This window comes from Notothenia rossii, assembly GCF_949606895.1.
Source record: "Notothenia rossii genome assembly, chromosome: 11".
Lineage (NCBI taxonomy): Eukaryota > Metazoa > Chordata > Actinopteri > Perciformes > Nototheniidae > Notothenia > Notothenia rossii.
The window spans coordinates 28,050,017-28,075,115 of NC_136910.1; the positions used below are offsets into that span (position 1 = coordinate 28,050,017).

Below are 25,099 nucleotides of genomic sequence, written 5' to 3' on the forward strand. Positions count from 1 at the left end.
TCAATATAAAATAAGGAAAAAACACTAGTATATAAACTAAATTAACAAAAGAAAATAAAAAAATAAAAAGAACAGTTTCTCAAAATAAACAGTGAGTTGTATCAGGGAGACTTGGTTGGCGAGTTCCCTGAGAGCCCGAACCGCTCCAGAGTCCCTGGCACGTCACCAGACACGGAGTTTGCAAAGCAACGGCAAGTTATTCAAGTAGTGAGTCACTGCAAAGAGCCAAAACAGCAGGACCAGTTGTCCGAAGGTGGGCCTAGCAATTAATAGCACCCCTGAAAAGGGCACAGGTACATATAATATTATTTTGAGGCCAATTAAACACATTGATATCAATAACTGATATTGAGGTTCCCATACTTACAGGTTCTGTTAAATATGTTCTTTATTCTCGCGTCCAGGAGAGAAGCTTTAAAATGAGACTAAATGGAGTCTCTGAAAAGATTCAAATGGGATACTTTAATTAAAAAAGGCGCGGTAGTGTTACAGACAGAATATTGTTCTGGCAGAAAACAGCTGTGCTCTGGTTCTCCTGAGAAAGAAGAAGACAGCGGATCTCTCCTCCGGCGCTGCTATATATATCCTCTGCTGGCTCCTCCCCGCCAGCCGGCTCACCTCGTCTCCAATGTCCGTTATTGCATTTAAACAGAGGATAGGTTCTTTTCACATTCAATATATGCTTAACACGCCGTTTCTCCTCATATTCTCTTTCATCACTTTTCATTTAACACATTCTAAACGCTGTAATCAATACTCTAAACAATACTTCTCGGCTCGTTTGGTTTCCGGTCATTCCTGATGTTGTCACATGCTACTCTCGTCTGTAAACAATAATGTATTCAAATTAGGGATGCAAATTATCGATTAATTCATTAATCATTAGTTGATTGACCTTATCGATCGATTAACGATTAACTGATATAAACGGCTTTTTTCCTGAGAATGTAAATTTCTCACTGTATCGATAGTGTCTTTAACATAAAAAGCTAAATAGCGATAGAATTACTAACAAAGCACTTATATACTAATAAAGGGCTGGCTTTCTAAATGCCAGTTGAGTAGCACTTGAAATGTTTGGCTCTATGAAACCTGATGGACTTATATGATTCTGTTTTCTTAAAGGTTGTATCTTCCTGGTCGAATGCACTTATTGTAAGTCGCTTTGGATAAAAGCGTCAGCTAAATGCAATGTAATGTAATGTAATGTAATGTAAATATTGCTTATTTACTGAATAAAAATGCATGCTATATTGCACAATTGATGTTTTATTGTACCAGTTAGGATAATGTGCAGATAATGGCATTTATGTAGTTTAACAAAATAAATTAAGCACAGAAAATTCAAATACATAAAAAAATAATTGTGCACTGGCTCACCTGTCGCATGTGAAACATTAAGCAAAATAAAATTAATTTTAAATAGAAATCTAAACAATATGGGTAGGCCTAGCCTACACAATATTAAGCCTACAAATTATAATCTGGTTAACTACATATGTAAAACTTGAAACATTAGCAGCAGCATTTATAATCCCCTTTGGTCTGAGAAAGGTAACAGTAAGATAACTAGCCCTGGAAACTTCAAATATATTCTGAACACAACTTAAATCATCCCTGAGGAAGGTGACAGTAACATTAGAGGGCGACCCTTAGAACACTCAAATGAAGATATAGGCTACCTCTCCTGAAACAAAAACATTCCTGTCTCAATGTGTTTTGAATAGGCTCCTGACCTAGACCCCTCTATTTTTGTTCAAGAAAATAAGCATATTAACGTGGTCAGGAGTAAGTCGTGTGCGCAGCCTGTTTACAGTCAGGCCAGCTGCTGAGAATACACGTTCTGATGGGACAGACGTGCCCGGTATGCACAGATATCGTCGTGCCACATTTGCCAGCCTCGGAAATCTTCCTTCATTGACTTTCCACCATTCTGTGGGACTGGAATCAAGGAGTGGTGAGGCATCCTTCAGAAACATGTCCACTTCCTCTTTAATGTCATCGTTGCTGCTGGTGGTATAGTTTTCACCCAGTAGAAGAGTCATAGCAGAAGTGTGTCTCTGAAGTGTAGCTCCCTGGACTGGCACATCATCTCCAGTGGTGGCTTCATTTGTTGATGTGGAGTCCACATGTTCCATAGCCAGTTCAAGCAGTTTGGTATTAGCTGAGATCCTGCTTGCTGGGCTTAGAAATCCCAGGTGCTTATGCCGTGGGTCCAGCATCGTTGCTATCATTGGTGTTGTTGATGTGAGGTCTTCAGACTCAACCTGTTAAAATTAAATAAAGGAGAAAGCTAGCATTAGAGTTTTATTTAATAAGGTTTGACATGACAAGGGTACAACTGCATAAAAACGCAGTTTACACTGTGACAATGTGTTGGTGATAAGTGATTCACCCCATAATCTGTTATATAGCTCAAATGTGATCGAAGAGTTTAATTAATTAATGGCCATAGCTTACCTTCATCCGTTCCCCCAACGAAGTGCGCACTTTAGATTTGAATTCCGCCACTCTGTTGCTGTCTCCATTTGCCATCTTCAGATGCGTGTTAATCAGACTAAATGTGATGGGGTACGTGTTGGATATGGATACCTCCGTCTCTGCTGACATTACAGTAGTTGCACATTGGAGAGCCTCTAGTGCTGGCGCTATGTCCTCCATAAGCTGCCAGAAGTCGTCTCTCAATTCCAGCGTCCTCGCATCTGAAAGCTTGGTCTCTGAGCGGTCTGTTAGCACAGCACACACGGCCCATCGCTGTTCTACGAGTCTGCCAAACATCGCATGTACAGAGTTCCACCTGGTCTTACAGGACTGAATGAGCCGATGAGCTGGTAGCTGCATTTGTCTTTGTTTTGCTTCTAGCGCTTTCGTTGCTGGTGTGCTGTGATTGAAGTGCTTGACCAGCCTGCCAGCAGCTCCAATTACTCGGTTGACACCAGCAGCAGCGAATCCGTCATTGACGGCCAGATTTAAAGTATGAGCAAAGCAACACACTGATTTCCAACTGACTCGTGCGGGGTTGTTTGCTGAAACAATGTTCCGAGCGTTGTCGTGCACACAGGCTACTACACGGCCGGTGAGTCCCCATGACTCCACAGCCTGGTTCAGTTTGGCAGCTAAATTATCAGCTGTATGTCTCTCGGATAAGCTCTCCGTAAGAAGGACTGCCGACTTTACCTGCCAGTCGTTTTCAATATAGTGGCAAGTAATCGTGATGTAGCTTTCTGTAGTCAGTGCTGTCCAACAATCCGTCGTCAGAGCCACATTAGCCGCGGACAAACATGTTTTTAGCTTAGCCTTCTTAATTTCGTAGCGTGCTTCCAAGTTGGAAGTCACGGTCGCTCGCGAAGGGATGTTATATCCTGGCTCCATGAATTGTATCAGCTCCCGAAATCCCTCGGCCTCGGTGGTGCTAATTGGCATTATATCTCTTTCAATCATCCCGCAAATTCTCTGAGTAATGCCGTCTGCTTTTCTTTGGTCGCATACTCGCCTTCCCAGCACAGCAGCAATTGTAGGTTGTGAAGGCGACGGAATGGCTAACGTTACATGCAAGTTGTTCAGGTGGTATCTTAACGAACTTGTAGAGCTGTTGTATTTAAATGTAGCACCGCAAAGTTTGCATTGTGCGTCTTTTTCATCGTTAATTAATCTAAAATGCTCCCACACTCCACTCCGTTTTGACCGCCTCATCATTGTTTGTTTTAGTTTTTTTGCCGCCTCAAGTTTGTGACAGGTCTCGCGAGAATCTCGGGTCACGTTCAAGTACGTCCTGTGGGAAACGGTCTTAGATTACAATGTTCAATTAGTCACAATTAATTTAATTTAATCGAGTAAATTCTTTTCGACAATTAATCGATAGTCGATTAACCGTTAACATCCCTAATTCAAATAAACTGTACTTTCATTTAATATTCAACATGGTAGTATCTCGACATCTATCGTTGTAGTGTTAAATCAGTAGGCTTCGGTTTTCACCACTCCAAGTCATTTCGCTTCTCAATTCACCTCTTTAGGAAATCGTATATTAGCCACATGCTAAATGCTAACCGTAGAAGAAGGACTTTCAGAATAAAAGCTTAACTGCTTTGTGCACAAGAATTTCTGGTTTTTCAGTATAAAAGAGCGTTTAAACTGACGGTATGTTTAAGCTACATTATAGCATCAAAACATTGATTTTAATTTCTAACAGTCCCTCCTTACACACCTAAAAGGTGTGTATAATACTGAAATCAATGAGTTCTTCATCTGAACTTCGCATAGTACATATCTCATATTACAAACATACAATCTAAATGGAATGGTTCAATAGGCTTAACTTTACAAAAATACAAAATAAATTCTTGTCTGTGTTCAAACATAAAAGTTTTCCCTTGTGCATAACTTCTAGTGTTTACATTCAATATCATTCTTCAAAATAGCAGCAATGGCTTGGTATCAGAACATTTCTTCCTCCCTCCTTTCACAGAAACCGTTCTCATACCACGCTCAGTGTTAAGGCACTTGTTTTTACAAAGTGAAAAGAAACAAACCATTTTAGAATAGCAATGATTTATACAACATGAAATCTACCATATTAGAATAGTATAAAATAATAAAGTCAAATAAAATGGACTATCTTAGAATAGTGTAAAATTAATTGGAATAATAAAAATATTAAAAATATACTATCTTGGAATAGTATGAAGTAAATTGAAATGGATTCACTCCATTTTAATTTTTCTCACTTCTTCACATGATTTCATAATTTAAAGAATCACATCGGCTGGACATTCATTGATCAATCTCATCTCCGAACATCCATATCATTTAAACTAACTCATCATTGTCATCCACATCTGTATACGGGGTGGGTCGTCTTGTTCTGCTAGCATTTGTAACCGTCTCCTCCTGAGAAATTTACCCTCCCTCCTTTCATACCATTTAAGGTATGAAAGTAATATGTTCTCTAGAAGGGGCCGTTGTGCGTTCTACTCTGGGGTACGGCATTCTAGACAGTCATTTCTGGGAGAAGATTTTGGTCAGTTACAACAGTTGTAGAGTTTCATCACTTAAAAGTTCCTACTCAGTACCTTTGGGTGGTCTGTTCTAATGCAGTGATAGAGTCCCTGAAATGGTGTGAAAACCGGTGGAATATCAATAACTCATTATACCAATTTATTTTCAATTATGGTCTACTTAAATAGCTATGCTAACCCCTTTAACAGTGTGTGGAACCTCGGGTGCCCGAGCATGTGATAATTACTCCCTCCTTTAACAAGGATTTTAAAAACAGAAGTCATTTCATTAATGGTTTGTAGTTTAATTCAGGAATTTACACCTATGGCAGATATGTTTCTCCTTTAAATAACATCTCTAAACGTCAGGTCATCTGGTGAATGGATGACCTTTAGGAGCTGGTGGCGCTTGTCTTTTAAAACTCATACTCTGGTGCCGTGCACTCCCTCTGAAGCTGCAAGTAAGATTTAAAACATCTGCAGGGTGGGTTGAGCGACCCCTTCTCCCTAAACGATGTTTGTTGTAACAAATATGCACCATCACAGTGAGTGATCCAAGGCCCCGCATGTATTACTCCCAACTACATTAGTTTTTTTTTTTTATTAAACTTTGCTTTCGCTCTTTGCCCAGTGTCATTTTAAAACTCTACATCTTGGACGAAAAACAAATGTTATTTCCACCTTAATCTTCCCTCCTGAGGTAATAACCATGCTACAATGGAGAAATCAATACTCTAGATTGGAATACCATCTTTGGCTTGGTACTAGCTCTACCTTTAACATTTTCCATACAAATAAAGATTTGTCTGCTTTTATAGAGTGGTTACTAAAACCATCCCTTTAAACTGTAGGTCTATACTGTAACAAGTTCAATCTTCCCCAAATTCACACATGAATAAAAAAACTCTTAAAGAATAATTTGTTCATATGATGAAAAGATTGAATAATATGTTCTACCCTCAGTGTGTTTTTAGGGTTATTTAATAGTTTCCTCTTTTTTCTTTATAAATTCACCAATTGATTAATTCATGGCTAATAAACCTTTTTCTTTACGTATTTCTCGTTGGTGAATAAGTGTGTTTATGTGTAAACTCACTCACTCCCGTTTTCCTTCTCTCCCCCTCTGGTTGTCAAGCCACGACCCCCTCACATTCTGCCGGACCATGCCAACTCCTCCGTTCTTTCCTCTCCTCCGTCCACCTTCTCCTCAGTCCATCTGCTCTTGGATCCTTCCGCTGTAACTCTTTTCAGTGTCCCATCTGCTTTGCATTTCATCTCCTCCTTTACAGTCTCTACTTTGTTGCATGGAGGGCGTATTCTGCTCTCATGTCCCACACTCTGCTCTTGTGCCCAAATCTTGTGGCTCAGCTTGGAACTTCATGTCCTGTGGGGGACCGATGAGAGTGTGCCTTTTTATGTCACCTGGTTTTGGTTCTTGGTGCCTCAGGTGGAGATAGTTCTGGATGCAGCGTTGGAGTTGTTGGTTCAGCTCTGGTTCTCTGTCTGTTCGATGGAGGAGGAGGAGTCTTCCGTGGTGAGGTCTTTTGTCTGCTTGGACGATGGGGTCGTAGCGTTCTGACAGGCGGAGAGAGAGAGAGATCTCGGGACGCATTATCTATAGTTAATTCTAACACACTGAGGTAAAATAAATCCAACCTTTTCCACTCTATTTTCCTAATCTTACTATCCATCTTAGTTGTTAAATGTCATCTAAACACAATTCATGTCTACTAATAATTTTACCATATCCCTAAACATTGCCTTCACCCACTGTAACATGTTTATTCCAATTAACTCTTTCAGGAAACCATTTTCTTCTATAAATTTAAATACCTAGATGTTTCAAGCACCACATATTTCACACACTATAAAAGAACGTCTCCATATTTTCTCCATCACTTTAAATCTCACTGTTATTTAGAACCGTAGTAACTTTTGTGACTGGACATATCTGCAATGTCGCCACTATCTGCTGGGGAATCTTGTTCATAGAGTTTGTACGTACAAAGCTGTACTTGTGGGTTAGTAGCCTGTGTCTAACAATCATTTTCAATAATTGTGCTCAGATCACCGATCGGTTGTTCATAGCTTAACAGGGGGTGTTTCTGGTACAGACTAAAACATGGATCCAGTGTATTTAGAGATTCCCCTAATCTGTAAATCCCCATCACTTACATATCCCAATCACTTAAACCCATCTCATCATTTGATACAAGAACTGCATATAAGGGGGTGAATCATCTTGATTATAACCGCCTCTTGTTTGGGACCGAGTATTTCTAACTCCTCCTCTTGTTGCTCAGCTGATCTTTTGGCTCTGGGGATAAGTGAAAGTCTCTGAAACACAGCTGGAGTCTTGTTAGTGATGTGGGCATTCTATGAGTGAACTAATGGATCCATGTCTTACATAATATTGTACTCCCCTTCCAACCAGAAAGGTGCCAAGTGTAATGAGCACAATCAACAATGCTATTCTGACTCTTATCCCTAGGGGACCCCACAATTGGTTTGGCTTTGTTCTCATCATCTCTATTTTAAACCTGGTTGTGTCCGTTACAGAATTTAAATAATGAGTACAAAAATAACATAACAAATTGGACTCTTTTTACAGATGTAAAACAAAAAATAGGTATTCACATTAATGTACAATCTATAAAAATCTATAGACAATTTGTCTTTTGAGCTGTTTCTATCTTTATCTTATTTCTATTTATTGTTTTGTTCCAGCTCTGCCAAATCAGTCCTAACTCCCAATAATGTTCTGGAAGTTGCCAGTGAAGGGTGACAATGTGTGAGGTGGTGTCAATTTGCTCCTTTTTCTTTACCTTTAAACCGGAGCGCGTGTGAAGTTTGTTACAACCTTTCATGCTACCGTCCACCGGGGATGAGCCCACTGTCTTTTGTGAACCTTCACCCTCACCCAATCACCTGGTCGAACAGGAGTCTCTTCTGGTGTCTCGTCTGGTATCTCTGTAGTTTTCCTAGCCTGCTGTGTAGACAAAACTTGCATAATATTACTCAGAGTTCTGACATATTCATCCACTTCTATTTGTCTAATATCTCAAACTGGACCACTCCCTCCTTGGAGAAGGCCCGAGCTTCGGCATACCTCTTGTTGACTACATGTTATTATTTATTAACTACAACGTCTCTGAAATCAACATATCTGTATAATCATGACACTCCCTCCTTTGAGCATAAAATGCTCAATTAATATTGCAATGTTTACCCTATTCTGTACAGGACATGTAAAACTCATAACGTTGCATTAAATAAATATAACTTCTCCGTGTACCCACAAGGGGTACAAAAATATCGTATGATTTATGGTTTTCTGATGGTATAAATGCATATTCACTATAAAAAAAAATCAGCAATTAGCACTTCTAATAGTTTACTTGTTTCAATAATGGCTTTTGTAATGGTATTATGCGTCATCGTTGCTGCGAAAAACAATACCTCTGGTGTCGCTAATGCGTCTCGATAACTCTAGGATTAGAGGATTGGTTGACACTGCTGAACTAACATATGATAAAATAATATTTCTCCAAACTGGAGGGAAAATATGAACTATTCTCTCAGAGAGTGACCTGCATGAAGGGCTGGTGCCCCTCACTCAAATGAGATATTGCCTTACGCACAACACCACAAATCAGTAAAGTTACTCAAGAATAAATAAATAAAGACTGATTCTTGAAACTGTTGTAAAAACCCTACAACTTCTTCATCCAAGCTCTCAATCAGTGTTATGTTATTTAATCTGCGGCTCATGCCTTAAAACAGACACTTCAGACCGATTATAAAATTGTGTTTATGAGAAAAATGTAATCTGACTCCATAAATCAAATAATTGTTTGATTAAAAACTGCACTTCTGGCTAACAATAAATGAAGTTCCCCTTTAAACACAGCCCCGGTCTTCTGACGGGGTCCATCTATGTACTGGGTGGAAAATGTTGGGCCAGTCTCCGTCGCTCCGTCACTGTTCTCCCGTTAACAGTCACTCTCTAGTTCAGCTGGGTTCTTGTTGACTTCTTCACTGGTTTGAGACAAGCGACCCTATCGGACACCTCCCTTTGTAGCCAGACTTCACCACAGCAGAATCGAGTTTCTGTTTTCAGGTCTGGACAGCTTCACGTCAGGTGTATCGCCGCCCCTTGCATATTTTGGGTGGAAGCCCGTCTTCTTGGCCTCACTAGTTGTGTGGACACAATAGTTTTCTGTGTGGGGGAACAACATCACTCGTAATGTATTTTCCTTCTCATATTTACAAAAATAGTCTACTAAATGTTCTACTCTGCTACTTCTAATCTGTGGATGCTCTGTGTAAATGCAATATTCTACTCACTATCTTTTAAATAACATTCAACCTCTCCCTCCTGTGGTGACATATGTGGCTCTATGTAGCTGGATTTCCAAATACTCGTTCTCCAGTGGAGTCCTCCCACACTCCTTCACATCTCTTCAGGAAGGCATACATGTCTTCCCCCGGTTCTTTTCTCAGGCTGTTGAGGGCATGTAAACTCCGTGTTGTTGGGTAGATGTGACGAATAGCAGCCCAATAATTCGACCTGATGTAGTTGAATGGAGTGTCATCTGGGTCATTTGTGCAATTGGCCTCGGAATCTATTGCTCTCACTTCAAGTCGTCTTTCAATCCGTCCGAGCAGGGCCCTCATGTCTCCCAAGCACAGGTGGTCCTGGGCTGTGTATCTCTTCAGATCATTCGCCCACTTCTGACCTCCTTTCGTGAGTGGAGGTAGCTTTGACACTAATGCTTCCATGTCCCTGTGAGTCCATGATTTGTATCGAAATCCTCCTCTTCCAGCCGCTATCAATGGCATGGAGGTATATGCACCGGTTCTTCGTTCTTCTTGTTCTCTCTGTTGTCTATCTGCAACAATGTCATTATGGGCTTCAACTGCCTTTCGTCTCTCTTCCATTCCTCTGTTGAGTTCCTTTTTCATTATTCTGCCGAGTTCTTCCACATGTAAGCTGTTTGTCAATCCTTGGCTGGCATCTTCCAGATGGAATACCAGACTTGCAACCATAGCTTTTCTTTTTTCAGCTCTGTTCATAGCAATGTTTACAGGTCCATACCAAGAGGGTTGTCCGGCTTTGATCCATGCGTTTTCCTGTTGTAGATATTCAGCATTCTCATGTTCAACTACAGCTTTTTCCGTTGGTCCAGGTTGATCATCTGCTGGAATCAATCCTCTCGTTTGCCACTGTTCTAACAGTTTCTCCATTTGGTTCCATGTCCTCTGTCTTTTACTTGAAACTGTTAAAGCATCGGATCTGATTTTTACCCTTTCCTTGATATCTGCAGTTGAGCCTGGCCCTGCGTCTAGTCTCAACTTAGTTTGTTTTGGTGACATGTTCTCTAATTATTTATGAACTTATCAAAGATGAAGCACTAATCTTCTGACTAGCACCTTCGTTGCTGTTCGTCCGAACTTTAATTTTTTTTTCTTTTTTTTTTTTGCTCAAAGTTTTATTATTTTTATAGATTTTTTTTTTTTTTTTTTTTTTAAGTTTAAGGTAAAATACTAATAAAGTTAATTAATATATAAAAAATATGCAAAATTAAAATATGAAATGTTAAAATAAAGTTGTACCGTGTATGGTTTTGACTTTGAAATATGAATTTGGTTCAAAATCACAATGTTATGGTGTTTCCGCTATTTGGGTAATAATTCTGTACTACCACCAGAGTGCGATATTTTAAATTCCAGCTTAATCCACTAGGGAATAGCTGTTTCAAAACTGACTCGTTTTTAACAAAGGAGAAACTTAGTTTCCTCAAAAATATCTTTAAAATAGGAATTTACACTATGGTTAAACAACACAACACATAACCGCCAAAACACATTTGCAAAGAAGAATATTCACAATGTTATGGTGTTTCCGCTATTTGGGTAATAATTCTGTACTACCACCAGAGTGCGCTATTTTAAATTCCAGCTTAATCCACTAGGGAATAGCTGTTTCAAAACTGACTCGTTTTTAACAAAGGAGAAACTTAGTTTCCTCAAAAATATCTTTAAAATAGGAATTTACACTATGGTTAAACAACACAACACACAACCGCCAAAACACATTTGCAAAGAAGAATATTCACAAAACCGCCAATACACATTTACCAGCAGAAGTACTTCCAATAGTTCTAACTAACAAGAAGTATGATGTTCTTTAGAAGATGGAATGCCTAGCCTCATTGTGTTAAAGCAAACAGAGTACTTCAATTAGCATTTCATGAAATGGTGACTGCCGTGTGGCTCACCGTGAACATGAGGTCAAGACAAAATGGCAACTGGTTTTCCAACCTTTGACCTGAAGAACAAAGGGATTTGAGAAAACACCTGGAGTTGAAATTGGTGAGGTGATATTTTGTCTAGTAAATTCTACACACAACACTGTAGTTTAAAATAACATTTCCATTTAGTTTACAATGATAAATGGGCCTCATACCCTTACGTCATAGCCCTCTACCCATGTACGTAAATGTTTTGACTTTAAGAGCCAGTATGGTCATCTCTTCTGTTTAAACACGCTATTTATGGGACAAATAGGACGCTAAGCAAACACAATTAGAAGAATATCGTCTATCTAACGCACGAATGTCGCACTTCCTGCCGTAATCCACAACGCAATGTCTTGAAAAACAGAATGGTGTAACCACTGAGAGCTTCAAACTACTCAGGCCTTTTCCTTGAAATAGGACTTTTTTAAAACAGCCTCACGCTGTTGTTACACAAAACACTCACTCCAATAACCTTAGCTTCAAACTTTGGCTGTGTCTTTGCCTCAAGCAGTCCCGACTGCTTAATGGCCTAAAACCATTCACGTAAAACGTAAAACGCCACAAAAGACAAATATAGTGATTGGCCTCTAGCCGACATGTACTAACAGACAAACGAATAGCATGCAGGGTTAAATAGAAAAAAAGAAATTGAACTCACCCTGCCTGTAACAAAGCAACGCCACGTGGTATGCTACAAATATTTATCAATTTAGGCTTGTTTTAACTTAAATTGCACAGCTATTTTCAGGATCCGCTGGCCGCCGTCAAACACACAGAACTAACATTGTCCTACATTAACTATTGAAGAATTCGATATAACAGGTTTCTCCATACCTAGTTGATTTGAGCTCTCTGTGTGCTGAACGGATGCCAGCGGGTCCAGCAAGCAGCCTGCTGTAGTCTCTCCCGGTTTTGCGAGATCCTGGCTAGCTCTCCAATTGTTAAATATGTTCTTTATTCTCGCGTCCAGGAGAGAAGCTTTAAAATGAGACTAAATGGAGTCTCTGAAAAGATTCAAATGGGATACTTTAATTAAAAAAGGCGCGGTAGTGTTACAGACAGAATATTGTTCCGGCAGAAAACAGCTGTGCTCTGGTTCTCCTGAGCAAGAAGAAGACAGCGGATCTCTCCTCCGGCGCTGCTATATATATCCTCTGCTGGCTCCTCCCCGCCAGCCGGCTCACCTCGTCTCCAATGTCCGTTATTGCATTTAAACAGAGGATAGGTTCTTTTCACATTCAATATATGCTTAACACGCCGTTTCTCCTCATATTCTCTTTCATCACTTTTCATTTAACACATTCTAAACGCTGTAATCAATACTCTAAACAATACTTCTCGGCTCGTTTGGTTTCCGGTCATTCCGGGTGTTGTCACATGCTACTCTCGTCTGTAAACAATAATGTATTCAAATAAACTGTACTTTCATTTAATATTCAACATGGTAGTATCTCGACATCTATCGTTGTAGTGTTAAATCAGTAGGCTTCGGTTTTCACCACTCCAAGTCATTTCGCTTCTCAATTCACCTCTTTAGGAAATCGTATATTAGCCACATGCTAAATGCTAACCGTAGATGAAGGACTTTCAGAATAAAAGCTTAACTGCTTTGTGCACAAGAATTTCTGGTTTTTCAGTATAAAAGAGCGTTTAAACTGACGGTATGTTTAAGCTACATTATAGCATCAAAACATTGATTTTAATTTCTAACAGTTCCCATACATACAATCTATTCAGCCACAGCATAGCACCCGAGCAGTCAGGGGAGAGAGGCGCACAGGCCATGGCAAAATCCCGCTGCCGCAATAAATAATATAAAATAAGCCAGGAGCCAAGCGTCAGATGATAAAGGGAGGCAGACAACGGCAACTCACCAGGTGATAACAACACTGCGCCCAGGGGAGGCCTCAGCGGAGCAATTTCTCCGCCACTGCACCGGCAGTCAGATGCGCTGTCCAGATGCGAGTGTTGCGAAACGGCTGCCACGACAAACAATTCATTCGGGCCACGCCCTGCTCCAGCCACCAGCGAAGGGGTTGACAGGTAAGTCACGAGCTTCTTCTTCTTCTTCTTCTCTTTTTTAATGGCGGGTCGCAAACAGCTTTTGGTTGCATACCGCCACCTACTGTACACGAGTGTGTATCATCATGTCAGTCCTCTAATAAACCAGCATATCAAAAAGAAAACCATAAAATAAAATAAAATAAAATAAATAAAACAAAACAAAAAACAAATCATCCATGGTCTACTGTTAAATTCTTTTCCCTATCCCAGTTTCCCTCAAAAAGGTGAACAGTGCTTTTCTGATAGCTCTTACTCCTTCTCCTTCTGTTCCCAGAATACCCGCTACATTCCACTCCCTCTTTGCCTCTAAAACTGTATCCCTTAATTTCCCTCTTTCAACTCTATAGGTGACACAATGTAATAAAATATGTTCCACATTTTCCCTAACTCCACAGTTCCCACACTTGTCACTGTCACTTTTCCCCATGACATACAGCGTACCATTTAATGCAGTGTGATTTAGTCTGAGCTTAGCTATCATTACTTCCTCCCTTCTGTTTCTTTCTTTATAAATATTAATTGTAATTGTCTTTTGCACTTGATGGTATTCTTTGCCTTTCTGGTCTTTCTCCCACCTTTTCTGCCAGATCTCCATCCCTTTCTTCTTAATAACTGCTTTTCCTTCTCCTTTTCCAAGTTGAACTGGTAATGTGATTTCCTTTTGTAGTGCACTTTTTGCTAATCTATCAGCACACTCGTTCCCTTTCACCCCCTCATGCGCAGGCACCCAGCAGAAATGCAGATCTATGCCGCTTCTGTGAAGTCTTAACAGGCTGTGATTGATTTCTATGAGTATGTCTTCTCTGGCAGTTGTTGTTGACTGTATGCTTTGTAAACTGGATAATGAATCTGTGCATATCACCACCCTGTCTGGTCTGACCTCTTCCACCCACTGTAATCCTATTACTACTGCCAGCATTTCTGCTGTATACACTGAAAGATGGTCTGATGCTCTTTTTGATATTGACACTTTAAATTCTGGGATATATATACCAATTCCGACACACTCTTCTTTGTTTTTAGAACCATCTGTATATATTTTGAGGTAATTGTGATAATTATTCCTGAGGTACAAACTTGTTTTGAGTCCTACTTCATTTATTTGCCACTCTCTTTTCTTTTCTACAATACTCACATCTATATTTACTATTGGAAAGAGCCATGGGGGTACACTACTGAATGGATTTGATGGTGAAAACTCTAACTCATGCATGCCGTATGTCCTTATTTTTTCTTTATTTGTCCATCCAAACCCACGCCCCTGAAACTTAGAATATTCCCAGCACTCCTGTAGTATTTTGTTTGTGATATTTCCTTCCCCACTTCCTCCCTATCAATTTTTAGTAATGACGTTTGTGCTGCTGCTGCATATATTAAACACCCATAATCCAGTGTTGTCCTCATAATTGCCCGATAGATGTCGATTAATGCCTGTTTGTCTGCCCCCCAGTCACATCCAGCCACTGCTCTTAATAGGTTCAACACTTTTTTGGATTTTGTTTCCAAATGTTTAATATGAGTTTTCCATGTATATTTACTATCTAACCATAGCCCCAGATATTTAAATTCATTGACCTCACTCATCGGCTTTCCATATAATGTAAGCTTCTCAGTCTCCATCTTGCGTTTATTCGTAAATTTCATAAAGCAAGATTTGCTTGCTGACAGCTTGAAACCCCAGTTGTATGACCACTTCTCCACTTTCTTTATAGCTTTCCCTATTTTTTCAAACACATATGGAACATTTCTTCCCCGTATCCATATGGCCCCGTCATCTGCATATAGTGCAGATTTTATGCATCCATCCAAATTACTAAAAATGTCATTTATCATAACATTAAATAATATCGGGCTGATTGAACTCCCTTGAGGAATACCATTTTCTATACTGCACTCTTTTGAAACCTCTGCCCCTACTTTAACTCTGAATGTTCTGTCTGATAAAAAAGCCATGATCCAGTTATACATTCTCCCTCCAACACCCATTCTACTCAATTTGATGAGCAACCCATCCCTCCACATAGAATCATAAGCCTTTTCAATATCAAAAAATACTATTGCCATAACCTCTTTCATTTTCACTGTCTTTTCCACCTCATTGCTTACTCTAATCAAAGCATCTATTGTGGATCTTCCTTTACGAAAACCACTCTGAAAATGACTTATTAACCCTCTCTGTTCTAAGACGTGTGATAGTCTATGCACTATCATCTTCTCCATCCATTTACATAAGTGTGATGTTAATGCTATGGGTCTGTAATTATTGGGATTAGCAGGATCCTTCCCTGGCTTATTAAATGGCAATATAACTGCCGTTTTCCAACTCATTGGTAAGACTCCGTTTCTCCAGATTTGATTAAATAGTCTCAGGACTAATTTGAATGTTTCCTCTGGTAGCTGCCGGAACATGGCATAGCATAGCTGGTCTTGTCCTGGTGCTGAGTATCCTGTACCTTGCAAAGCTATTTTAAGTTCTGCTATTGAGAAGTCTACATCAAGAGCTGAATTATCATCCCGTCTCTTTTCCCTCACATTTTCATTTTCTCTTAATACACACTCTTTTTGCTGTCTATGTTTGTCATCAAGGTGTTCCCCACTATGCACCGCAGCAAATGCCCTACCTAAACATTCTGCCTTCTCTTCATTTGACACTGCCACTTTCTCCCCATCAATCAAAGCGGGAATTTTAACCGACTTCCTTTTCCCATTCATCCGTTTAAACATCGACCATACATCCCCTAACTTTACTCCTCTTCCAATGGTGGAACAATACTCTCTCCATGACGTCTTTTTTGTGTATTTTACTGTTTTACGGGCTACTGCCCTTTTCCTTTGATAATCTGAAATATTGTCTTGTGACAAGTTTTTCTTTAAAGACCTAAATGCCTTGTTTCGTTCTTTAATAGCTCTGCTACATTCCTCATTCCACCACGGAACCACTTTCTTCCTACCCTCTGTTGTTCTTTTAGGTATAGTTTTATTTGCTGCTTCTTTAATGTGCATTGTGACTTGATTTGAGCACTCCTCTATACTTCCTTCTAATGTTAACAATTGCGCTGACTCCTTACAGTAAAGCCTAAATGTTTCCCAGTCAGCTTTACCAAAGCACCACCTGGTAAATACACTCCCTTCCTGTCTACATACCTTTGTATTGATGATTGTGAAAACTGGGTAATGATCACTTCCTATGGTAGAATCACTTTTAACATACCATTCACATGATTTAACTAACCTATCCGTCACCAGTGTGAGGTCCAAACATGATTGTGTCCCCCTATTCACGTCTATTCTTGTTTTTTGTCCATCATTAAGGCAAAACAGTGATCTTTCCTCTAGCATTTCTTCTACGACATCCCCATTACTGTCTGTTTGACTGCTTCCCCAAAGGCTGTTGTGAGCATTAAAGTCACCACACCATACTTCCCTTCTATGAGCCGTCCCTGCTATTGTCTGTAAGGTTTCAATGTCCAGATTTTTACACGGGTTATAGAAATTGATAAGCTTTATGTTCCCTTCTTTCCTTGGGCTGCATATTTCTATTATGACACATTCCTTGTCGTCAGGGGATGGGACTACCCTATAGGCCAGCCCATCCTTTATGAAAGTAACACACCCTCCACCATTTTGATTGCTAACTCTATCATATCTGATAGAGCTGAACCCTGGAATCATAAAGTCTAGATGAGGTTTTAACCAAGACTCTTGCACACAAATTACATCTGGCAATGTTTGTAACTCATAGACATATTTTTTAAACTCCTGTCCATTAGCTATGAGGCTTCTAGCATTCCACTGGAGTATGTGAATTACCTATAACAACGTGCTAACCCTCATCCTGGTTGTCCGTTTCTCCCACATCTTTTGTTGCTAGTAATTCATGTATCTGGTCTGCTTTTATATCTCTAATGTTAAGGAATTTCTCCGCTGCCTGCACGATGGTTTTGATTCTGTCACTTTTCTTCTTCATCTGTGCTGCAACATTAATGGTATGGCAGATGAATGTCATAAAGTTGACTTTCTTTACCACGAGAATGCTATCATCTTCTTTAATTTCCACAGGTACTTGGCTTTGATTTGTAACCTGCCTTTCTGAAATGAAGTCACGAGCTACGCCACACCCCTGTATTTATACTTCCGGCGCGCCCAGCAGTGACAAATGCGGAGGTGCATGGCACAGTGCCGTGCAGCGGTACGGAGGGAGAAAACCTCCTGTCACACATGTTTTTGGACTAAAACATTATTCTGTGGCTCTGTGGGAAATGAGAGGTTTCCTAAAATTCCACAAAATTGGAAAACCGCACATGTAACCCGTTTCTAATCTACTTGATGATATGTTACTCCAACAGGCAGTGGCGGTTTGCAAAATGTGAAGCTCAAACTAAAATCTGAAGATTCTGTTTCTTTTAGGACTGAAAGATGGAGAGAAACACTTATTTTCACTGGAGTGTTTACAGTGGAAAAATAATGGATGTAAATTTGTGAAAAATGTTTGGTATTTTCTTATAATCAATGGTTACCTGAAGGTTTTCTTCCCATACAGGATTATGTTACACATGAGTTCATGTGTACAAAGGGGGAGGGTGTGTATAATGTATCAACATGGCTGTAAAATTCACAATCTACATTTTTCATTTAGGGACTGAAAGAAACCTGCCGCCCCAACTCGGATGTTCAATCTGACCATTGATTGACAGTTTTAGAATGAACCTGCTCCATGTCTATAGGATACTGTTTGATGAATGTTGACATGTTTCTAAATATTGATTGAATTATAACAGGTAACACAGATGCAGTGGCCAAGGGGCTACTGTGAGAGATGTAAGTCCAGAATGGGAAAACCAAAGAAGTTGACCTGTGATGATGAAACCATTTTTATAATGTGGATATTTTTGAGGTCATAATTGTTCATATTATTTAAATGCTAAACCGCTAATGCTATGCTAATATTGTGCCTGTACAACAGCCATGTTAAAGTAAGTACAGTTGGGTTGTGTGTTTTATCTGTTATCACTGTATCAGCGACAGGCAGAGCCTCCCCTGTCATACTCCAATGTAACGGAAAAACAACTAAAGAAAAACTAAATAGTAATAATAATAAAATGTCTCCACTGATCTATGATGTAAGTGTGATTTATGTATGATTCCAATCGCTTTTTAAAGTCAAAATCAGCTAATTTGCCGAGCTCCACTACAACTATGGGTAGCGATGAGAAGTGAGGCAGGGACGAGCTCTGCCCCTCGTAAGCCCACAGTAACTTGCTGGAGCACGGGCACTAATTTAGCACGGGCACTTATTTTGTGAGCGCGCTCAAGCCAGTTACTGCGGGGTAAGGTGAGGCACCGATGAGCTCTGCCTCACCTCAGAATGTGTCACCCCACAGAAACTGGCTGGAAAGCGGGCACTAAGCGCATGCCTGTGTTGCTATCTCACTGTAGGTCACCAATGTAATGTTTGTAGATCCCTTTATTACATTTAGTCTCGCCATCCATAGTCTCTAAATAACTTATTTCACGTATATATGATATTTAGGCTCACTGGTCTCATCATACAACAGCAAGGAAAAAAGCACCAGGAGAGGCAGCCATAACCTCTGCCGCACTGAAGGGGGCGCACGTGAGCCCACATGTTCTTGTTGCTACTGTTATTATACGCAGGGACGGGAGACACAAACAACAAACTAGACTTTTGAAACTAGAGGAAGATAAGGAGGACTTTTACAAACAACTAATAAAGATTGTTGTCCAGAAGGAGAGCATGGACTTAATCTTCAAGTCAAGGTAAGACCACAATTGTAATGAAAATGGGATCTTACAATATTTAGATTTTGGATATCCTTTTGTTGAACGGTCTGTTTAAAATGAATCGAAGCATCAGACTAAAAAAGCTTTTGAAAATAACCGAATATTTCGATCAAGGTCAAAATATAATATTTGTAAATCTGACTCTGAAAGAGTCAGTGCCTCACCAGCCATGAACCTCACCGCACGTCACTGCACCGTATTATACTGTAAATGAAAAAGGCTTTAATTCTTCATGAAAGTCATAATATGGCATGTGGATTTATGTCCATTTTTGATTAGAAAACGAAATATATCAGACATACAGTTATTTTGATTGGCTAAATGTATTTTTACATTCTCAGTTAGCTTCAGGCCTCACTGAGGAGAAGTATTGAGGTAGAAAGCTGGTGAAGCCATTTCCTGCTGTCATTATATTCTGTTTGCACAGATAATAAACCTGGTTGGCAAGAAGGAAGCCATATTCATTTGACAACACATCGCAGAGATACATGTGGCGTCAAACCAGAGAATGATTAGATACATAGAGAAAACGGATATAATTTGTAAGTGAATTTATTAATGTGTTTAATAAATTCTGGCTAGGACAACCACACAAACGGCAGCAACTTTCCCTCTGCTTCATTCTTTTCTCCTGTTCAACAGGCTTATTAACTGATTACCAGCTCTGCACAGCGGACTTGTAACACTAGCAGCAGTGGAGATGGAGCATCAGAACGTGGAGAATACAGCAACAACAACAAGGATCCATTTGAAGGTAGGTAAATGTAAATATTACAGTAATAGTGCACTGTAATAGAGTGATGTGGGTGTAACATAGTTAAATAGGTTGTAAGAAAGAGAGAGAGACTCCTGTCCCACCTCCCCATTTTATTTTGAGTTGTGCATTGTTGTTTGTGCTTGAGAAACATTCCACTTGTACTTTATATTTTAATGAACTTAGTAGTAGTTATTGTCCTATATTTCTTTCAGCAAGAACCTCCATCTGTGCCTGCACCCAGGTCAAGATCTACCGTGGCTCAAGGGCCTTCACCAGAGCCATCACCACCAAGGACCAGGGGACCAGCATCTCTACAGCAGCCTCGATCTCCATCTGTGCCTGCCACAAGATTAAGATACACCTCGGTACAAAGGCCTCCACCACAGCCATCTCGATCAGCGCAGCCAGCAAAGAAGTCTCGCCTATCACACCTCCCTCCCTCCGACACAGCCACCAGCAGCCCATGCACCATCAGCTGGGGGTGATGGTGCATGGGCTGCTTGTGAGGCCTCCTCCAAACAGCATAATAACCAGACTGTATCATTAAAACTAAGTACCAGTTCTAGGTCCTTGACTTTAGACAAACAATTGAAAAGACAACATGTATTTAAAGACCAATCTTTATTTGAATGTGCCTCTTAACCTGAGCTATTAGTTATACAGTAATAGTATTGACAATCTAAAAAGACTCAGCAACTCAACAGTCAACTTTATGTTTCTTATTGTCTAAAGCAGTGGTTTTCAAAGTGTGAGGCGCGCCTCCCCTGGGAGGCGCGAGAGAGCTTCAGGGGAGGCGCAGCGGGAGACACAAAAGATAGAGAAAAAGAGGAATAAAGTGACACTTGCCCACTTGTGGCTGTCTGTGGAGACCGAGTTCCCCCACCTCGCCAAAAAGTCTGTAAAAGTGCTCATTCCCTTCACCTACCTGTGTGAGTGCAGGTTTTCCGCATTGACTTTGATCAAAAGCAAGTGCCGGTAAAGGCTGCAGCCAGAGTATGATCTGCGTTTATTCCTGTGTGCATCAAAGACGCAGACTCATTGTTCCCACTAAAGTAGGGGTGAGTGTAATGAGGAGGCAAAGTTGACGTTCAGTGTGTTGCCGGGAGCATATAAGGATTTATCCACCATGTTGAACATGTTAAAAAAAATATGACTTGAGAACACGGCGTGCGGAAATATACGGGTCGTGCTGCAGCTAGATGTGCCTGTCCTCTGTAAGAAGGTGTCGGCGACTAACATGCAAGGAAGAACGGCTGTCCACAGGCTGTTCCAACTTTAACAACTGTATTAACTTCCAGGGTAGTGAATTGAACATAAAATTGTAATTGGGTGTGTGGTATATTTTCATGCACGGACACGCATGTTCCACAACACAAAAACTGAACAACACTCAATTTCCCAGTTTTACCAGTGTCCTTGCGATCTTGTTATAATAACAAGTGCATGTTACTGATGCAATATGGTTGAGACCATTCGAGCTTATTCTAGAGGGGTGCAAGGAATAGTCCAAGTAGTGGGGGAGTTTTATACAATATGTTTAAAACATAAAAATAAAAAGGTTTAAAAAAGTTATTGTTTAATGTTTTAAGGAGGTGACGCTACTCAGCCAATCAAATCGGTGCAGTCAGCACGATAGATTCAAACACACACACACAGAGACGAGACAAGAGGACAGAAACAGTCGGAGTAATTTCAAATGGCGGAAGGTAGAAAGCGAAAACAGAGCATTTAATTACATTTTCTCTTACTGGACCTCTTTGAAATGCAATTGAATACCCCTGCATTATAGCAACAACAACAATAATAATAATAATAATAACAACAGCAATAATAATTGGGAGGGGGGCGCGGCTGTTCTTATGTTCTCTGAGGGGAGGCTCACCTACCCACACTTTGAAAACCCCTGGTCTAAAGCATTAATTATTTTCATTTTCCCCCTCTCATATTCAGTGTGGACGGATTGAGACAGCGTGGTGTCCGGAAAGCTGCAGAAATTTCACGGAGAAACCTCCGTGTGATGGACGTCCTGTCTGTTGGTTTGGAGAGGACTGAGGGTCTTTCCTCTGTGAGGAGGTCCAGGCCTGATGGAGGAGCCCATGCTGGGCAAAGCTGATACCAACTGCACAGGACTAGTCTGTCACTTTATTTGACTACATGTGTTTACTTATACATTTAATAGGTTTACACCTTCTGTCCATATGTGCGTTTTATTTAAAACATTTGATTAACTTTGGGTTCACATTTCAATACATTGTATTTGTATTTGCACTCCTTTTGTCCATTATTCTTACTGAAAATGTTAGATTACACATTCACATCTGACTGAAGATTGGCCCCATTTATTTGTGATGTTGCAAACTCTGCGGTTTGGCACAAGTGATGTGAAGCTCATAAAGCGAGGCAAATACAAATAATCAGCTGATGGAGTGTAGATGTGAAAATAGGTGCATTCGATCAGCTGACTGTTTTTACAATAAAAGTAGTTTCTTAGTGTACTGGTCTTAAAATCTCATAACATCAGCTTTTAATGTTCCTCTTGGATATTCCTCTTGACCCTCAGAGAAAGAGGAGATGTCTTTCAGGCATGTCCTTTCCTAACAAAAATTACAGGAAACATAAAACATATTATTGCAGAACAAGTGTGTTATTTATGAAAGCGGTGTGTTTGTGGGCTGCAGATATAATCATTTTGTAATTGTAATGTTTTTTTTTATTTCAAAAGTGAGCTACAAAGACAATCAGATTATGAATGAACAATATGAAGTTCATCAACATTGAAATGGTAGCTAAGCTACGTGACGTCTGCAGTTACTTTACTTTGTAGTTATCACCAAATAACCCAGTAATGTTACAGCTACTTAGTTGCTGTTCAAGCTAGACTCTATTTCAATATAGTTTTGGTATTAAAATAATGTTACACCTCTCAAAACAACCACAAACAAGAAAATATATTTTTAATTATCAAAATGATAACAGACAGTGGCGGCGCCAGGGTATGGCTGGGGTAGGCTATAGCAGAGTCCTGCATCGGGTCGGGTATCCGCGGGTACCCGACGGGTGACCCGCAAAAAATGTGATTTGCGGGTGGTATTTTTTCAAACGCTTTTTTCCGGGTTCGGTTCTGGGTAAAACAAAGATGATGCGGGTCGGGTTGCGGGTGTTGCATAATAAATATATTTAAATTATAATAATTTAGTTTAATGTTTAAATCCTCAGACCTCTCCCCCGGGGGACCGAGCATAATCATAACCTCTGCAGCGCATCTATCTGCTGCTGAGCGCGCCACATTCTGAATGGCTGAGGTGAAGCTCTCTAGCGGAGAATACAGCATTTTCAATAACTCTTCCTCAAGAGCGAAATCCAACGTCTGGGTGGCTTTTGGTGTCATCCTAGATGGAGAAAATAACCAACATCCCACGCTTTTTGAGCCAAATATGTAACTGCATGTGTTAATAATTACACGTTTTCACTGCTCATATATATGCGGGTTCGGGTCGGGTTGCGGATCTTGTGCCGGCGGGTCGGGTCGGGTTGCGGAACTAATTGGCAATATCTGCGGGTAGCGGGGCGGGTTCGGTATTGCACGTCGCGGGTGCGGGGCGGGAGCGGGTTTTGAAAATCAGACCCGTGCAGGACTCTGGGCTATAGCCATACCAAAAAATGGCTTAGCCCTACCTTAGCCCGACCATGACAAATGATGCTAAAGTAAGCATGTTGAGAACACGGATTGCGAAAATCTACCGGTCGTGTCCACAACACACAAACTGATCCTGAAGTGCACGTTACTGACGCAATATGGTTGAGACCATTTGGGCTTATGCTAGAGGGGTGTAAGGAATAGTCTAAGTAGTGGGGGAGTTTTATACACTAAAGGTGTGGAAATTCTCTCGCGTTATAATATCAGCACGGCCGTGGTCAGATCGAAATGCCTCCGGATGCAATTTCAATAGACCTACAGCCAATCAGAGCAACGAAACGTTGGGTCTGCTGCGTCATGCATTACTGATATGTCACGTTCACAGTGAAAAGTCCCCAAACTCGCGCGACAGACAGCAGAACTTCTAGGATTAATTGTATATTTCGGATGGATAGATTTGTTCTTAAACGCCCTCGCATTGAGGTACAACAAGTCGAACAGGCGCTTTAATGCGACCCTACAAGGATGCCTTTACGGATTTACACAGACTCATATGCATTTTCCTGACTCTGCCTGTGACTTCTGCTGGCTGCGAACGCAGCTTCTCCTGTCTCCGTCGCATCAAGAATTATCTAAGAAACAGCAGTGGTGATGCACGGAACAGCAACCTGGGCCTGCTGGCTATCAATAAGCAGAGGAGTAAGGCACTGGATGTCCAGCATGTCATTGACATTTTCGCTTCCAACCACAACAACCGTCGGATCGCGCTGTTTTGAGAACGTCAATAGTGAGTTTTGAATATATTTTGTAATAATGGGTCATTTGAAAAAGTGTTTTGTATGACAATAGAGACACAGGCCACCTGTTGTGTGCTGTACCTGTCTCTCTCTGTTTACCTGTGTGTGTCTGTGTGTCTCTCTCTCTCTCTCCCTCTCTCTCTGTCTGTCTGTCTGTTTCTCCCTAACTCTCCCTCTCTCTCTCTCTCTCTCTCTCTCCCTCTCCGTGTCAATTCTATATGCCAACTTTTCTTGTTTCTGCCGCTGCGTAGCATGTTGTAACAACGTGGAATTAGCAGAATAGGCTATTGTATTGTTTAACTCACACCTGTTGGTCTCGATGTAATTTAGCGGATAAAAGGAGACTAATAAAACCCTCACACGTGGCGTTTCACTGTCAAGGGGTGCGATATAGCGTGTATGTAATTACATTACAAATACTGACTCGAGGCCCACCACTGTATGGGTTAGCCCTACCATAGACTACCCAACAAAAATACTCTGGCGCCGCCACTGATAACAGGCTGAAAAGACCTGCCAACCCTATGTCCTGTGCCGTTGGAGGTTCCGCTGGGGGTCCTGCCAGCTCCATGTCCTGTCCCGTTGGGGGTCCCGCCGACTGCTCTTCTGCCGGGGGTCCTGCCAACCCTGTGTCCTGTGCCGTTGGAGGCCCCGCCGACTACTCTTCTGCCGGGGGTCCTGCCAACCCTATGTCCCATGCCGTTGGAGGTCCCGCTGTGAGTCCTGCCAATCCCATGTCTTGT

General features: G+C 40.7%; 3 protein-coding genes across 5 annotated transcripts in view; 1 reads left to right on the forward strand and 2 right to left on the reverse strand.

Annotated features, from left to right (window-relative positions):
- Positions 1-14,683, reverse strand: part of june (JunE proto-oncogene, AP-1 transcription factor subunit) — a 68,194-nt gene extending 53,511 nt beyond the window's left edge. The window contains 1 exon segment of the mRNA XM_079657442.1: positions 13,174-14,683. The gene's annotated coding sequence lies outside the window, so the exon portion shown is untranslated.
- Positions 1,252-10,499, reverse strand: LOC307023839 (E3 SUMO-protein ligase ZBED1-like). Its single transcript, XM_079657441.1, has 2 exons — positions 2,461-10,499; positions 1,252-2,267 (listed from the first exon to the last, which is right to left on the reverse strand). The coding sequence occupies exons 1-2, from the start codon at positions 3,694-3,696 to the stop codon at positions 1,737-1,739; spliced, it is 1,767 nt and encodes a 588-aa protein (XP_079513567.1). The 5' UTR covers positions 3,697-10,499; the 3' UTR covers positions 1,252-1,736.
- A 4,331-nt stretch (positions 14,684-19,014) lies between the features above and the next one.
- LOC307023845 (uncharacterized protein) overlaps positions 19,015-25,099 on the forward strand; it is a 46,547-nt gene continuing 40,462 nt past the window's right edge. The window contains exons 1-4 of one of the 3 annotated variants that reach the window (XM_079657452.1): positions 19,015-19,141; positions 19,808-19,919; positions 20,135-20,287; positions 21,873-22,054. In XM_079657452.1, the coding sequence (XP_079513578.1) occupies positions 22,007-22,054 (48 nt within the window). In that variant the 5' untranslated portion in view covers positions 19,015-19,141; positions 19,808-19,919; positions 20,135-20,287; positions 21,873-22,006. Of the gene's footprint in view, positions 19,142-19,802; positions 19,920-20,134; positions 20,288-20,582; positions 22,055-25,099 lie in introns of those variants that run through there. The other 2 variants (XM_079657453.1, XM_079657454.1) reach the window with 2 other exon arrangements.